At 40.4% G+C, this 17,750-nt stretch overlaps 1 protein-coding gene across 1 annotated transcript in view; it reads right to left on the bottom strand.

Annotated features, from left to right (window-relative positions):
* Positions 1–867: 867 nt before the first annotated feature.
* FHDC1 (FH2 domain containing 1) overlaps positions 868–17,750 on the bottom strand; it is a 37,805-nt gene continuing 20,922 nt past the window's right edge. The window contains exons 5-12 of the mRNA XM_069785405.1: positions 17,020–17,105; positions 16,834–16,934; positions 14,072–14,142; positions 13,862–13,969; positions 12,884–12,954; positions 10,413–10,530; positions 7,987–8,151; positions 868–4,976 (exon numbers count right to left, since the gene is read on the bottom strand). Coding sequence (XP_069641506.1) covers positions 2,931–4,976; positions 7,987–8,151; positions 10,413–10,530; positions 12,884–12,954; positions 13,862–13,969; positions 14,072–14,142; positions 16,834–16,934; positions 17,020–17,105 — 2,766 coding nt within the window. The 3' untranslated portion in view covers positions 868–2,930. The remainder of the gene's footprint in view (positions 4,977–7,986; positions 8,152–10,412; positions 10,531–12,883; positions 12,955–13,861; positions 13,970–14,071; positions 14,143–16,833; positions 16,935–17,019; positions 17,106–17,750) is intronic.

Below are 17,750 nucleotides of genomic sequence, written 5' to 3'. Positions count from 1 at the left end.
GGGCATCGCTACCTCTGACAGCTGGTAGTTTAAATAATGAATTGGTAATTATAAACCCTTTTGAAATAAAAATGAAGTTTAAAAAAACATAAACTTTTGAGACACACCTTTTGATGGTGAAGGGCTTTCCCACGTAGATTCCACCAGCGGCCATCACTCAGCACTGGCAAACAGCAGGTGCTTGCCACTCCATACGGGGAGAGACACACTCACCAAACTAGAAAAGTCAGGGGCTAAACAAGTTTGCAAATAGCAACAATTCCAGTCCAAAAATCATTTCCATAGCAGAGGAAGGAAGTGCTCCCTGAGGACAAGGAGGCTGGCTGGCTTTCGCTTTTTTCTGCTGAATATATGTTCTTTTGTATGCAGTAAAGAAGGAAAAATAAAGGGAGAATGGGACGAAATGTAAAAATTCAGAATTGCAGTGTAAAAGTTACCACCTGCTCCTGCAAAACAGGCTATTCTTTATTTCCAAAGTCCTGGGAGTTGTAAACCAGGATTTCTCAATAAAGTGTGCTAAGCTAAAAGGCATGAAGATAGTGACAGATCCAGACTTGTTAGTGCCATGAACATTTGCCTTGGCCACAACATACAATGTGTACACAAAGTGCTGCATCTACCATCTAATGCCTTCCATGTTATACCCAAACCTGTGCAGAAAGTGCCGCCTCAGAAATGTTCAGAAACTTAAATTAAATTGCATGTCTTAGTATAAAAACAAACCTAGCACTTTAAAGGCCAGGATTTCTGCTCTAAAGTCCTTCCTTTTAGGACTCTCCCAGAGTCACCTACACCCAGACTCCAGTTGTTTGAGATCTCCAGGACCAAAGCCAAGAGCGTAACAGGAAGGAGAAAGTACAAACCTCATACCCAGTAAATGGGAACTTTATTAAACTACCGAGTTACTCCGAAATGTATAAATGTTCCATTAAATACATTCAGTTTTCTTTTACACAGATTTATAGAAATTTATTTACATATTCCAAACACATTTAAATTATTTTTCAAGCTTGCTACCAATAAAATTTTTTTGTTTTGTTTTTGTTTTTTTAAAAAAGGAAAAAAGTCCATCATCTGCTCTTGCAGATGTGCATACACACACACAGATACAAATAAGAAGGGAGACGCTTTTGTATCTAACTGACAAAGGAGGCAGTATCCAAAAAGCTTATAGGGTTTCAAGCAAAAATTTGCCCTTGCCAAAAAGCAGGCTATATAAATTCTCCCTGTGGGACAGACTCAAACAAGAGGCCCAGTGCAATACTTTATGGTGTTTGGGTATGATGTCTGCATCAAGATTTGCTGGTACATGGGAAGAGCTAAAGGTCCCTTGCCAAATTCAAAACACAAAGCTAGCTGTCCCTGATACTAGCCTATGAGAAGCATGTGAGCAATTAAATGGCTCACTCTCATTGAATTACACTCTCCCAGCACTAAGTGATAGAGCAGACAAACAGAACTACCACTAGTAAGTCAATGCCACTTGTCCGAAGAGATTTTCCTTTTATTTTTTATTTTATTTTCAAACGAGGCTTCATTCATAAGTGAATAAAAAGGCAACTCTTCAAATAAGATGCTTAGGAGAACAACGATCAGTTTCCCTACCTACATACATTTCTCTTGGGAAGATGCACAGCATGCTGAACAAGTTTTCCCTCATTCTCTGTACCTTAGTCTGACAGGAGTTAAAATTTGTATCTGCAGGAAAAAAGTGGTGGTTTTATTTTGTAAAAAGCTTATCAAATACTAGTTTAATTCATTCTTTAGAGTCTTCAAACATTAAAAACCACATCTGAAGCAACCAAGGAAGTCTACAAAAACATTGTCATGCGTAAGCTCTGTGTTTCATGCTAAATATTCATGTTGACAAGGAGAGGGAGAGGAGGAGGAGGCGGCGGTGGCAGGGAAACTAATGGCTCAATCAGAGCCATTGCAACATTCAAGTAATTTGGTAGTAGATAAACCAGTGGAAACGTGGAATGGTAAGAAAGTGCTCGGCACTACATCACAGCCTTCAAGAGTTGAACTGCAAACATCCTTGATATGTATCACAAATATATGGCACTTCCGTATGACCAAAAGCTGGCAAGTTTGCTTGTGACCAAAACGAGTCAGGAGTAGTCATCATCCCAATGGTTACTGATGGCCCTTCCAACAGGCACAGCCTCCAGCCACACTACTCAATGCAGCACCAGCCATGTCTACTTGTGCATGCAAGACAATGCTGTCGCATTCTTGGACAATAAGCCTCCTGCCCAGCAGAAAGCCTTCTCCAGACACACATACACATTCATAACACATGCTATCAATTCTTTAGTGAGGTTAAAGACAATCAGAAACAGCAAATGTCTTGTTTTACTATTTTTTGGCCAGCAGGTCCCAGTCTGTCCAATTGCCAGCAATGGACTTCACAACAGGCAAAAAGAGTTCCTGAATCCAAGGAATTGAAAGCAACGGAAAGCACAATCACCTAAGTTTGTTTTCAGTACTGTTCCACAGGATTCACTTTGACATCGAATAAGGAACCAAACAGCACAAAGCCTTGAGTCTTAGCAATAATCTTACGTACACAAAAACTGGCCTTTATCCATGTTTTCTGTCACAAAATGTTTCATCTTGTAGTTTAACTTCTTAAAACTTTTTGGCTTTTTGTGACCTTCTGTATCACAAATACGCAAAGATTTGCTGTTATGCTCGCATTCCATCACAGTAGCTTCAAATACATTCGAATTTGTAAAAAAGGATTTAGACCAGAAAACAACTACTTGCCCTTTTCCAACAGTGTGCCGTACTTTAATGAGCGTATGATGTTGCTTATCAGCAATGTTACTGTTTTAAGGAATTTCACGACACAGACATCCATGAAACCATCCAGTTCATCCAGTGCATGAACAAGTGTTCACATTCCAAGATTCAAAAAAACCTTTCCCTTATTTCAGTAACGGCTTCAGTATTTTACCAATTGTGGTCCGATTTGCATCTTTCAGTTTGAGAGAGGCCTTTTCCACTGTTCCCTGCTCCTTTGGTGCAGGCTCTACTTTAGCGCTGACAGCTTCTCCCTGCAGGATGCTTCTTCCAACCACTCTGGCACTACTTGCTCTCTTTAAGGTACTCACACTGTTCTCCTTTGGACTCAGATCATCAGAGGTCGCTGCTGGCTTCGCTTTAGGCAGCCTCTGGGACACAGACCTTGTGATGGTTGGAGGTTTGGACGAGCTGGATAGATCCACTTTTGCACGCTTAGAAGAAGAAGCCACTGTATTCCTTGCAAAGTTTGGGACAGTGGATGGTGTTTTGGGAACAATGACTGTGGTAACCTTGGTGTCATCTGTAGGGGTCTGGGCTTTTACGCTGGAGCGACACATCTTCGTTTCGTCTATCTTTGATTTTATGTTACTTCTAACAGGTTTAGAGCTTGGCTTCTTGAGAGAGACTCTGTCCCTCTCAAAATGAGCACTGCTTGAGGTGACAGTGCCCCTTTGTAACTTTGGCTCTTCTACCGACATGCTATGCCTGTAAGGACTTCTTGGCAGTGTGTCTGTTGTGCCTCGGACAGAGCTGCGACGAGACAGCCGACTTTCCACTGTACTAGTTTCACGAAGTGCTGGCTTGGCTTCCGGCTTTTTCACACTGCTCGGTGCTCTGTTTGACCGAGAAATAGGCACCACTTTCCTCATACTTTCGTTCTCAGAGGCATTCAACGTTCTTACAGGTCTGGAAGAAGCTGTGTGGCTAGGGCGAGTACCACTGGATTTTGAGGAGCTTGGAGATCTATCTTTTAGAGAGTTTCTCTTTGCCCCTGCTAGGTCTTTATTTTTTATGGGCTTTTCTTTAGGAAGGGTGTGCTTGCTATTGGCATCATCCTTATCATTTGCAGAAGCGTGAAGAGACATATCCTTGGCAGAAGCAGAATTCAGGTTTGAGAAGAATGTTCTAGCCCTGTATTGAGCATCATTCCCAGAAGAGCGTGCTTTGCCAGCTTCACTTCTTATTTCATTGCTTGCTGACTTAAAATCATTTCCCTCTTCAGAGTCTAGCGTCAAAGAACAATCAGTTGTCGTATCTGACACGTAGAACATCGGCCCATCTTCCCTACTTCCTGAAACACTTGTATCCATAGACATGGGGCTGCTGCTGCTGGGCTCTGAAGCTTCACTCTTGCAACCCACTGCCTTAGCCTTATGGTCATGGGCCTCTCCGGAACTTCTGCAAGCTGGAGGCAGGTCGTCATCGGCAGTGCTAAGGGAATGAAAGCTTAGATCATCTAAAGTCTCCAAGTCTGTTCCACCAGCATCCTCTAAATATATTAAAGGTGTATCCTCTGCAGGTTTGGCTCCATGAATATCAAACTTACGTAATCCTTTAACAAGTTCACGCTCCTCAATTGCAAGGGCCAGAGCATTTATATCTGTGGACTCCTCACAGGACACATTGGAAGTGCGCATGTTGTAGTCAGTGCTTCTCTGTGAGTAACCAGCACCAGCACTGGTTGAGCCACTGAAGTGACTGGGCTGAGCTGGAGGCACCTGCAGTAGGCTACCACTTTTTACTTTGGTTTCAGACTGTTGGTCTAAGTGCAAGGTATTTAAGTTGAGATCTCTCGTTTCTTTGGATTCAGTCCAGGCTACGTTTGGTCTTGCTTGTCGGGTATTTGCACGGGGAAGGCTGTTAAACTTGTTTGGATCCTCATCTTTGGAGATTTCCAGGAAACTCTGCAACTCTCTGTCTGCAGTAATCCCCAAAGAAAGTCGAGAGCGTCTAGAATTGGGGTTTCTGTACAAAGGGCTTTGAGGTCTCTGCTGCAAGAAGGGAAGAAATTCTTCAAGTCCTTTTTTGGCCAACATCTCCACATCATTTTCACTGCTGCTCCGCCCAAAGCTCCCAAGCTCTCCAGCTGCCCAGGATCGCCGCTTCTCCTCCAGCTCTTTTCGCCTTTGCAGACTATGAAGTTCCTGGATCTCTCGTTCCCTATTTTCCTGATGAGGAAAAGCATAAATACACGTCTCAGAGGACACTGTCCTATGCATGAGAACAAGTCATGCTCCTTTATCCTTCCCTTTATTTCTTCCCCTCGAAGTTAGCTCCTACTGCTATCACCCTCCCCTTACCCCCAATACATACAGACATGAAATCACCATGGCAACCACAGCCTGCAACCATTAACTGTATGGAGAGCAGTTCCCTGCATAACTAATGGTGGTGACAGATCAGTCTGGTCAGCATAAGAAAAAAAATGCACAAGTCCCTGCAGAGACCAAGAACATGACCTATCAAACCCAAGCAGATGTCAAGTCCAGCCAAAGAGTTCCTGCTGCAAGATGGAGAGCTTCAAGTCCCCACTAAGTTGAAAGCTGGCAGTTTTATCAGGTGAGCAAACCTCTACCTGATCACTACATTCATATTTTAACACAAACTTGTCTGACAAGCACACAGCCAATGTGTTCCTTCCATCCTCCCTTATCACAATTGCAATTGTTCCTCAGCAAGTACAGTTTCTACAGGGTGCTACTTACCTCTCACTTGAACATTAATAATTAGAAATTTTGTGAAAAGACATTACTTAATTGCATATGAAAGCAAATGGAAAAGTTTACACAATGCCTCACAATCATTAGACATCAACTGACACCACTCAAGGACCATTCATCAATGCCTCATTCCAGTTTCGGATCTACTATTCACTGTTGGCTTCGAAAACTGGCAACTGTTGCACAGAAGTTGCCCAGGGCAGTCTGGAGATTTTGGCAGCTAGGCTGAGGGGTTTTGGTTCAGGAAGCCATAGAGAGGTAGTTTGTGTTTGAAAGACAACACAGTAACAACACCTTTTTACTAAAATCATTAGCAGTGGATTACTGCGAATATCAACATTTTAACTGTCACCTCTAGGCTTCATATTTAATCTAGCTGAACCTTCGGTTGAACTTCACAGGTTATTTTCTGAAATGAAGACCTTGGTTTCTACAGCCAGTACAGCTATAGCAAAAGAAAGAAGGGGGAGGCTAGTCTTGACAGAGGATTCAAAAATTACACAATTTTCCGGCACTGTTAAATCCGTTCTGAGCAATGACATACTATTTAAAAAAAACACACCTATATTTGTCTGAAGCACTGTCTAGTTTGATCTTCCCATTGTTGTGACAACAGAAGAACTGCACAACTAGAAAAAGTCACCTGAAAGCTTTCAGTAAACAAAAGCGTAATGCTTGAATTTCTTTTTGATTAACAGCTTAATCTACACCTCTTGAAGTGGATTTGAGACGACACTGGGCTCTGAAAGGTAAGATGTATTAGAGACCTAAAAACCTGAACAGCTAAGAAAGGAAAAAGAAAAAAACTTGCATTTCAGGAAAAATGTCTGTGGCAGGGAGCCTTCTTTCACAGGTATGGAATTACAGAATGAATTCTTGCCAAATGCTAAAGCTCAACTTTAAATATCCCATTGTAAAGAGAAATGGTTAAAAATAGTTGTAGATATCATTATCATATTCCGTATTAGACACAGAACATTTTAACCCCACCCAAAACATGCTTCAGGAGATTTTATTCAAATGAAAAATCTATTTTAAGCACACATAGGCATGTTAAAGAATTGCAAAAAATGTTTAAACGTTTGAAGTATGTGCACATGGCCATTGTGGTATGAGCCATCTTTTTAGACTGCTGGCTGTGCTGTCCACACATCACGTTCATTTGTCAGAACTGCAATCTTTATTCTGAATTGTTCTGTTAATTTTGTAGGGACAGAGGTTAATCACCACAACATACTTAGTGAGCAAATCTCAAAATTTGCAAATAAGAGACTAATTTGTCATTTTTAGAGTGCAACTACTTATTACAGAGAGAGGAAGAAAGATCCCCATTGGACCTTGAAGTAACAGCTATCCAACAACCACTTGTAATGTGTGACTATGAATTAAATGCCCAATCACAAATAATTGAACATATATGCATAAAGTCACTTCTCACTAAAATGTTTGCAATAGTTACCACCATTTGGTCTTATATATTTGTATAATGTTCATACACAGGCATAACTACACGCTGTCTTGGGTGGTAAAGGTTAGGTAAGCTAATGGTACAACAGACATGTTAGCTGAACATCCTGTCAGCTTGCTACAAATCAAGATTGTTCTCTCTTTTCTGAGCTAAAGCTCTTATACAAAGTGCTGTCAAATGCAGATTGTGTAAGGCAGAAAAATAAAGAAATGTGTGGATCCACCTAATTCATGCTATTTATAGAGGCCTAAAAAATATTTGTAACAATAGGCAGACTTTGCTGATCCAAAACTGTAACCAAGGCCAATACTGCTCCTTCATCTCAATATACTTCTTGAATTATTTGGGACCAATTCAGGGTACTTCGCAAGTGAACTGTAACACTGGAGATGAGGTATCTTGGTACTGCAATTTTCACTCACAAAAAGCATTTGAAAGAACAAAGTAGAATACACAGTCCTTACTTTACTTGGTAAAGTGTGTCTAGTCATGTAAAGGAGGGCAATGGAGAGCCTGAGCTAGTGCTGATTCAGGCTGGTATGTCCATGTAATGGGCTGCCACATCTCAAGGCCTTTCCAGTGATCTAACATTACCAGTCCAAGGCCTGAACAGTGAGCACTAGTCAGGAAGTCTGTGCAATCTGTCCCACCACTCAGCTTAGCAATCACCAACCTCCTCACCAAAAGAGGAGGAAGGAGCCCACTTACAAGCTGGCCAATAGACCATCCTGACATATCATCTCGATGGTCTAGTCCACCTGCAGCAGAAGATGCAGAGCAGTGGGACTGCACACAGGGCTGGGCAGAACAACCATTTCCCACCTGGCTTCTGGCAAGGAATTCCTACAGGAGGGCAGTTTGCTGTAGCCATTCCAGCAAATATATCAAACACCACAAGATAAAAAATGTCCCTTAAGCAGAAAAAAAACCTTAATTCATGTGAGCCAATATCTATTTCAAATGCATGAGAATCTCATTCAGTGCTCTTACCTTAACAGCTTTGTTGAATCTTATGCAGAAGTCCCTAAATATCTGGAAACATTCATCCAACTTCATAGTTTCTTTGTCTTCACAGAAAAAGTCAATGAGAGCATTTCCCTCCTTTTGTAATTCTCGCTTCTGGTGTTCAAGCTCCTTTAGATGTCTTACAGCAAACTGTAGCAAAACACATACATGGCATGAACCAGACAGAAAAATTGAAGTCACAACAGGTCATATATACGTTAGGAACTCATGAAATTCATGTTCCAACCTAGGAGCTGTTACAGAGCCCAGGACAGTAACATGTTGAATGAGAACTCCTACTAACAAAAGGAAACATGTCATTTCAGCAAAGTAAGGAAAGTCAGGGAAAATGGATCAATCAAAATGTAAATTCTAGTGACTAAGATACAAACCAGGCAAAAGTTCAAAAGCCCTTGAACAAACTTAGAACTTCAATTTTTAGATGAGTAAAATCAAAGACTGTACTAGGACACTGACAGACCACCTGGGAGCCCCTTGAAAGCTCCACATGCCTTATTTTTCCTGCAACATTCGACTCAGCATAAATGGATTAATTCCTCCTCCGCACTTTTCCCCAAAAATCCCCATGTGGATAAATTCATTGATACACATCACAGAATCAAGACCTTCCTAAGTTGACCCTAGACCACAATAAAAAAGATTTTCATTCCAGAAAGGTAAGGAACCACTGGAAATATGTCTATTTTAAGACATCCAGAAAACGTCCCTATAAAGTAGCACTTTGAATCATAAGTGTAGAGCTATACAGACAGGATTGGAGTAGATTAGTGGAAAAAGATTCAGAAAGAAGAGAATAAGGCTGTGGTTAGACTTTGAGCAGCAGAACTGCTTAAAACACTTTCAGCAGTTGCCCCTCTGTCTCCCCTATCTGCATCACCAACCGTACACTCCCATCCTTGCACAATCCCAGATCTGAGACCACATGTGGCTTAAAGTAACCTGGGGAGAAAAGTTAATTTTCAGACAAATCTGTTCTCTGACACTGTGTAACTCACGATCACTTAAATACTTCTGATACTGCAGCACTGGGATGGGAATAGACAACTGGAGGCACTGGTGACCGTTTAAGCCAACCCTGCAGTCAAAAAGCCACTTGGCAAATTATGCCAGTAGGGTAGGAACAAATCTTACTTGTTAGTCTCATAAAAAAAAAACACCAACAAAACAAAACCAAAAAACCAAAAAAAAAGCACCCAATAAAAAGCTGGATTGAAGATAAAGAGCACAACTGATAAAAGCACACATAGAAAATTAGTTCCTCCCACATTTTTCAGTAATTTATTCACAAGGATGAGATTACGAAAGCTGACTTTTAAATCAGCTTGGTTATCACTGTAATTTAGAAACAAAAACCGGAAGTGTTTATGTAAGGTATGCATTTGTAAAACGATTTTTTCCCCCAACATTTCTTTTGGAATGCGGCCTAAACAAGGCTGTAGTGTTACATAAAACCAGCTATTAAATTAAAAAAAAAATCCCAAACATGTAAGAACATAACGTTAAAGAGTCTGGGTGCAATGGATAAAAGCCAACAATTCAGAGTGAATGAGGACAGGTATTTCAATCTTAACCTGTCCCTTTCTTCATCAACTTCTCATCACCTGAAAAACTGCAGGGACTATTAAATACATTTGCAAGTTGAAAATCAGGGTGGGTTAAGTTCCAGATCAACACCTGCTTTCTTACTTTTAATAAAATTATCTACAGTGTGAAACAGAAAAATAATTTAATTGAAGTATAATATGTATTTCTCCAGGCAGCACCACATACTCAGAAAATACCAAGAACTCTGCATCAAAGTTAAGTGCAATACACATTCATGTCTATAAAGTCACTGCAGTACTAAAAAAGAAAAGGAGAACCCACCCAGAAGTAATGGTACGGCTCAGAATAATACACTCTGTGCTAAGAGTAAATTAGTAGAGAAAACAGTCCCTTAACCTTCCAGCTTCTAACAATATCTCCTCAGTCACCCAACAACCAGGATTCATAGGCATAACACAGCCTCAGCTAAAACTGACAAGCTCCAGTATAGCAAAACATGCAGATACTATATTTTGGGCAGCTGCGAAGTACAAAACCAGCGACCAATCCAAACTGTCTTATATTTTAACTACTGATCTTCATCAGCCATTTCACAGGCATTAAACATGCTTGCCTAACAAGCCTTGGGCAATGTACGCTCAATATCCCTCCCTGTAAAAACACAGTCCTTCCAACACTCTTACTTGACAAACAGCATGCAGTTGGAATACCTTTGTACAACTGATACGGTAGACATATTAAAACAACGCTTCTGTTTACTAACACATCCACATGAATTACATTCAGCTGAGGAATGCTCCTGTATTCAGGTGACAGTAACACATTAACACAGATACCCTACAAACCTGCAGAAAGCTTTCCATCTGGTGAAAGAGTTTTGGGTCTCGCCGAATGCTGTCTTTAACAGATCTTGCCTTGAAAGACAGCGACTGTAGCTCTGCTTCTACATTATCAATGGATAACCTAAAAATAGCATATACAGAGAATGTTTACCAAAGGGGAAGGAGTTGCCTACAGGTTAGCCACAATATGCTTCAAAAATGGATGTTTAACATGAGGTGCAACCTGGCTATCAAACAAGACCTGCCTGTTCAGGAAATCTTTCCAGAGTAGACACTGAAAGTTAGGAGAGAGATAAGCACATTTCTTCTTATTTACAACCTGAAAAGATTCCCATGGGTGTGGTTTCATGATTAACTCCAGCCAGTCCTACCCAACCTTACCATGAGAAAGGGTAATGCCGCCCTGCCTCTGACCAGGTGTTCCTTTTCTCTCCCTGGTGCCTGTGCTAGCACTCATTTTCTAGATGCCCAGCCGTATCTTTATACTGAAAATTAACCTAGGAAAAGCAAAAAACCAATTTGCTTCCAGATGGATCATTTGCTTGGTCCAGCTGATTACATGACTGTTCAAGTACAGGACTTGGCACAAAAAGGAGGTCACAAGGGATTGTCAGCCAGGACTACCCATTTTGGCAGTAGCATCTGGCATCATGAAATTGCATGTTATGTTCTTCTAAGCAGTCACAGCAATGCAGCCTACACAGTCTTAACCCAGCAGTTATAACGTTTCATCCTTCTACCACATACCAGCAGTAGAGCTGCTCCTGTGGAGAGGTAACTCAGAAATCAAAGATCACAGGAAAAAGCTCTGATCTGATGTAATCTAAGCTTTATCCTGGGAGACCCACATTCCATACAACAGGAGCTCTCACCCAAATCTCTCAGTCACTTTGAGGGTAAATGTTTCTAAATCTATGGCATTTCCTTCACAAGAGAACTGAGTTTTGCTTAGGAGTTGAGGCACTACAGTTTCCAAAATGATAAAAATTAACAACTGTACACATGCTCCTAACTAAGGTCATTTCACCAGCAGCATGACTTTAAAACAGTAAAGCTGAAGAATTTGTGGCAGACTGAAGTGCACATGGCAGCGGATGGTGACAGCATGCATAAGTTTGTCAGTGCACACACAAATGAATATAATGTGTGCTGTTCTTTCTCTGCTTACTTCATCTGCAAAGGTTAGTTCCCTGTTCTGGACAGATCATGGGTGTTTTTGCAAATAAGAAAAGCAGTAGAAGATACAGGCTGTATTTTTCTGCCTGTGAAGGAGGAAGAGGATGGCCTACAAGTAAAGAAGGCAAGACAATAAAAAATAACGAACATAATGGTAGCTGTTTTAACATGCTCTAATGGGGAGGATTTATGAGCAACTTGTACATGACAGTTGTCTCTAATACAGACCTTCCTCAAGCCCAATGGTGAGACAAGTATTTTGTTTTGTTTCATTTTCCTGTACAGAATGCATTCCCTGAATAGATTTCAGCATGAGTTACAACAGAAGATTTTCAGCATTAACAAATGTGATCAAAGAACAAAGTGGTTAGAAAAAATATCACCAGATTTGGGATTCTGCCTGTTCCCCTGCTGTTTGCCAGGGGCTTGGATGCTGAGGGAAGCTACATTCCCCAGCAGGCCACATGGCAGACTGCCAAAAAGGTGTGTGGGTTGGATGGCAGAGAGCCACACAGGTGGTCCCTCAAAAATTTTCTGATTAACTCCATGGCCGCTCCTTTCCTCAGAAGATTTCAGAGTCCTTTGCAGACTTTACTTAACCCTGCATCAGATCTAAGAGATTGGATCCATTTTACAGCTGGGAAAAGAATGTAAATAGATTGCCCAAAGCTCAAGAGTAAGGAAGCAGCAAAACTAGCAATAGAACTCCAGCTTTGCTAGCTTCCAGTTTGGGGTTTTAGATCACACTGTCTCACAAAAGCAAGTACAGTTATCGAGGTACGAATCAGGTTCAGTTTAAAATTATGCAGCTAGAGACTTTAAGACGAAAACAATAGAGAGCCCCAAACTCTTCAGATTCTCCATCCAAGACAGAAATGGAGAAGCAAATGAGATATCAAAAAGCATCTAACAGAAGCCAGGGCCAGTACCTGTACCTGGTACCAGATTTGGAAAAGTATTATAGCCTGCTCAGAGGCAGATGAAAATTGGTTTAAGGAAAAGCAGTAACATGCTTTTAGTTCAATCTCTTAAAAGTAACATACATGCACATGTATTTGACAGAGACAAAACTACCAAAAACCTATGGAGATCATGTCATAAAAAACCTCATACCTGAAGGCACATTGCAGGCATACTTCTGCTAGCAAATGGAAATAAAGCCCTCAAAGCTATAGTAAACATTTGTAAAGATCTCAGGTTTTGTGCCAAGACTTCTCTGAATAAGCCTCATGGCTTCACAAATAAGAAAATTCAAAGTCACAGTCTAACCATAAGTTCTCGCATTTCTTTTGACATACCTGGCGGCATCATGAACATCCCTAATTTTTTCTGAGAAGTTGAGAAGAGCAGCATCTTTCTTTTGGGCTTCCTGAAACAAACAGAACAAAACCAAAACACACACAATCCATTAACATTCCACCACCATGCCAAAATCCCTAAGTCCAGCAGTTCTAAAGACTCTGGGAGGGCACTTAAAGGTTTCTCTCCTGCACTGTTTTTCTTCCCATTCAATCCTAACACAATTGACTGGAGGACACCCCTGAACAAAAGACAGGGATCAGAACTGGAAACTTTAAACAACAGCTTCCATTTTGCAGTGTACAATAATAGCTGCTTCTGCCAGTGAACACAAGCCATGTGTATTAATAGGGAATGTCAAGGAAAGAACAATTTACTGATGCCCACTGTTTGAGCAGATACGATGTTTCCTGCACAAATATCAGTTAATACCCTATTGTTAGCTGACTGGAAATCTGTTAAGCCAGTTTGTACACAGATAACCAAAGTCACATATAGAAGCATTTAAATTATCTCCCTTTTAAAATCAAGAAGTCTGAAAGGAAGGAAAAATAACTTGAAAAAAGTCTGCAGCAGCTTTAAAAATACATGTCAGTCACTGAGGGAGAAAAAAACCCACCTCTACCAAAAACGCTGCTCAAAAGATTCAACAGGAAGATTGAAAGAATATTTATCAAAATAAGCCACTTCCACAGTGTAAGAATTCAGGACAATAAGAGAAAAGCTACAGTGAAGAAGTTAGATGAAGGCAAGCTTTTACATGATATAAAAGACTTAAGTTTTCCATGGGTTTCTGGATAGGATGACCAGACATAGGTAAACTGGTGGATTTTGTGGCAGGAGAAGAAAGGTGACAATTAGGATCAAAGCTGTAAAAAAGCTGCTTTTTCTGAGGCACGTGGCCCCTTCTATTGTCTGTCATCTGTGGCTCTACATTTGTAGCAGTTGCTTATACCAGCAAAATAGATTTTCTATACCAGAGCAACAAAATGCAGCAGACTCATCCCAGGCTTGTTTGCTTTTGTGTCCGCCAGCTTGAGTAGTGACGACAGTTTAAATCCAACCGCATTGCCAGCGTAACCTCCCTAAAAAGAAACGAGCAAACAGCTGAGGCATGACATCAATGGACTGCAATACTAACAAGGAAGTTTGGTCAATCAGCCATCTCCATTTTGGATGTCACTTACCGCATTCATAATATTCCCAGCCTGAAGGACCAAGTGCAATATAGAATGCAGTTCCTCACAAGTCATTAACTCTGTAAGGAACAAGAAAATTGCTGTCTAACAATTGTTTGTTTAGAAATACACACAGTCAGTTACCAAACTCCTCTTCATCTCAAGCTTTTAAAGGTGAAATTTTTTATTTTAGCAGAAAACTACAACAAACTGAAAAGGTCATGGGGAAAAAAAGGGTACTCTATAATTCAATTTCACAAGCACAGTTGACAAATCTCAAGTATATGTTCAGACTTTAGCTTAGCAAGTGTAGTATTTCCAAGGCAACCCCAGTAGCTAACAAAACATTTGGGGCCTAATCCTGCAACGTGCAAAGTGTCTCATGCAAGTGGTTAAGTATCCTCACCACCTACTAATTCCAGTGTGAGGCAAGTATTCTGCACCCTGCAGGATCCATTTGCCATCTGCTGGGATTGGGCTTTTGAACAATTATTCTTTTTTTAGGAGACTTAGCCATCAGGCCTGAAAAGATAACAGGCAATGTTTAAATTTTCCTTGCTTATCCCACTCCCACTATGAATCATCATTTTATTTTGGTATGATCACCAACTCAGAGCAGCATTTATTTTACTTCAGTCACATCAGAGATGATTTAGTACAAAGTTATATTCAGTGTGATGCAGAGTCAAATGGAATAAAACTGCATTTTAAAGTTTTTCCATCACAGAAGCCTGTTTTGTACATATTTCCATTTTTTGCAAAATGCACAGTAGTGCTCTATGTGAATTCATACACCTTTTCACCCAGCCACATATGAACACAAAACAATACATGTCTTAAAAGTCACCAGAGGGATTGCCTTAGAAATAAGATACAGACATTCACAACTGTGAAGAGTTAATAAATTAGCATTACACAAGTGGCACAGCAAACCAAATAACTCCAAATTTGCAAGTACCCATATGGCAAGAAAAAGAACATGAACTGGTTTTAATGTAAGGTACTATATTTTACACTGATGAACATAATAAAAGGTGGAATCCTTCTGATTGCAGTGTAAATACTATTTTACTTGGAAAAACTATTTTGCTTGGAAAAAACTATTTTGCTTGGAAGCTCACATTCTATAATTTACCCTGCATTGAACTGCTCAACACGATACACTAATATCATTTTGGAAGCAGACAGCCCTTGTATTTCTGGATTTCAGTATTAGCGGCCTAAAACCACAGAACTAATTAAATAACCTTTGATCTAACACGCTATAGGTGAGGAAGCAAGAAGGAAGAAAGAGGAGAGAATACAAAAGAGAATACCAAATTTCATAAGGCCAAGAGGAGAAGGCAACTTCGAAAGATTTTGCATAGTAAGTGCCTGCTCAGTGTCACTATGAGATACATCCATTAGCAGGCTAGATGAGAACCCATCAGGCTATTTAAACCATCCGAAAACTTAGTGATTATCAGCGTTAGAATTTAAGTAAATATTCTCTCAGCTTAATTACAAGGAAAGAAACATAGGAGATGGGAATAGAAAAGTAGACATAATTCCTAAACAACTTTGGGCTATCAACAAACCCTGAAGTGAAAAGACCAAATGGAGAAGAGCACATGACACAAGTGGACTGAAAACAGGGAAGCTCAGTCAGTCTGATTTGCATGACTGGCCAGATGCAGGAGCTGGAGACCAAAGCGTCGCCTCTGGGGGGAATGAATTCATCAGTTCACAGATGTCCTGCATGAGGGACATGAAGGACAACAGGGCGCGGCTGCTTTTATACATAACATATTCCCTCACATATGTCTGTTGCTCAAAACACAAAGAACAATGATTTGAAAGAGATCCCAATAAAAGGCCAAACTCAAACCTCAGCCTAAGCTAAGGCACATTTTTCCCCACTGGTGGGAAAAACACACCAGGCTTTTCTCCCTTTCATTGCACTAAAAACTACTATCCTAAGCACTAGTGCTCATAGTTGAGCATTTTTACTACTGTGCCTTTTTACACCACTAGAAGCAGTCTAAACAGTGCTCTAGAAGCCTGTCAGAAAATGTGCCAGCATGAAATAGGAATTTCATATTGAGGAACAGGACAAATAGGCTCTCAAGGCATTTGAAAAGGTCAGCATTAATGTTTAACTGAAACCAGGAAAAGGACTATTTTCCTGCAGAGTAGAAGACACAAGATTACCTTAAAAATAACCAGCTGCAGCATTTCAAAACTTGTGAAATGTAGAGAATGAACGAGAAATGTAGAGAAACATAGAGAACAAAACAAGAAAACAGAGGAATAGCAACAGTATTGTCTCTACAATAAAGATTTTAGCCCATCAATATTGCCACCTCAAAAGGCAATGGCATATAGAGAAATTTGGAAACTATACAGTGATTTTCTCTGCAGATCTCTGAAAGTGAGCAAAGAGGTGTAACAATCATATTCTATCAGAGACACAGTGATGCATGAATGAGCAAACTGTACTCAAAAGACGATTTATCCTAATTTGGCCATGGACGCCTTTACTTCTGTCAGTTTCAGATAGACCACTTGTAGGCTTTGGTCATGAACTCACTGCTAGTGTCCAAAGTCTCCAGATTTTTTATTTTGGAAGCAAAAATTAGCTAGGCACACCGTGTAGGCATTTGTCAGAGGGGAGTTAGCTTCCTTTTAATAGCAAAGGTACCTGAAATTCAAGCTCTACTCTTCGTAATGCAGACTAATTAACACGCTAACAAAACCAAGAGTATTAGGCATGTCCCAACATGCTTCATTACCTTTTGTTGCCCGTCTTATAATTTTCATGTCATCCTGTAGAGAAGCACAGGAGGGTGAGAACTCCCTCTCTAACACCATGGCTTCAATCCTAAGAGCGTAGCTGGAGCACACAAACAAACAGGTTTAAAACTGACAGCCAAAAGAGAACATTTATCATGAACAGAATAAACCTACTATCTCCTTACTTTGGCACCTGGATTAGTAAATACATGAAGGAATCAGCTTGAGACAGTTTTGATGCATCTCCATCAAAGGCTTTTAATTTCTTTACCTAGAAAAGAGAAAAAAACACTAGCAAAGAATTTTATCAAAAGATCAAGATTAACTTGACTTTGGAGGGAAACACCTTGAAAAGCAGTAAATTTAACAGGAGGCATTAGAGAGTCCACTCAGTGACTGAATGGCATCACTGTACAAACTCCCGTAATTTGCACACATCCCAATCACAGAAAAGTAAAACCACTAACATCACTCTTCTCCCAAAAACCTAGCTACGCAGTCCAGCAGAAGAAATATGATGCCATTGTTCTGATTGGTGATTCTGATTTCTGATTTCCAATTCATCGTTCTGATTTCTGATCAATGATTGCTCTCATCACTATGTTTAGGTCATTGCTGTCCCAGTTTCCCCAGGAGAATTGGCTCTTTTCTTTCCGACTGGTCCATTTGCCGTTCTCTAGCTGTTCACCCACGCAATAGCTGCTTAAGTGATGATCTGAAAAATGATCCTTGACTCTTCAACAACTGTGATGATACACACTTGGGCATAGCTTAAAGTTAACTGTGTTCAGCATTTCCAGCACAGGACTGCCTAGATCTCTTTGGCAAAATGCAGCCAAGGTTTAAGTTATGGTTTTTTTCCAGATACTTCCTTCAACCATTTCCTCTAAAACTCTCTTAAGGGGTAAACTTCATG

The sequence above is a fragment of the Haliaeetus albicilla genome, chromosome 1, assembly GCF_947461875.1.
Source record: "Haliaeetus albicilla chromosome 1, bHalAlb1.1, whole genome shotgun sequence".
NCBI lineage: Eukaryota > Metazoa > Chordata > Aves > Accipitriformes > Accipitridae > Haliaeetus > Haliaeetus albicilla.
This window is presented reverse-complemented; position numbering and strand designations above follow the sequence as displayed.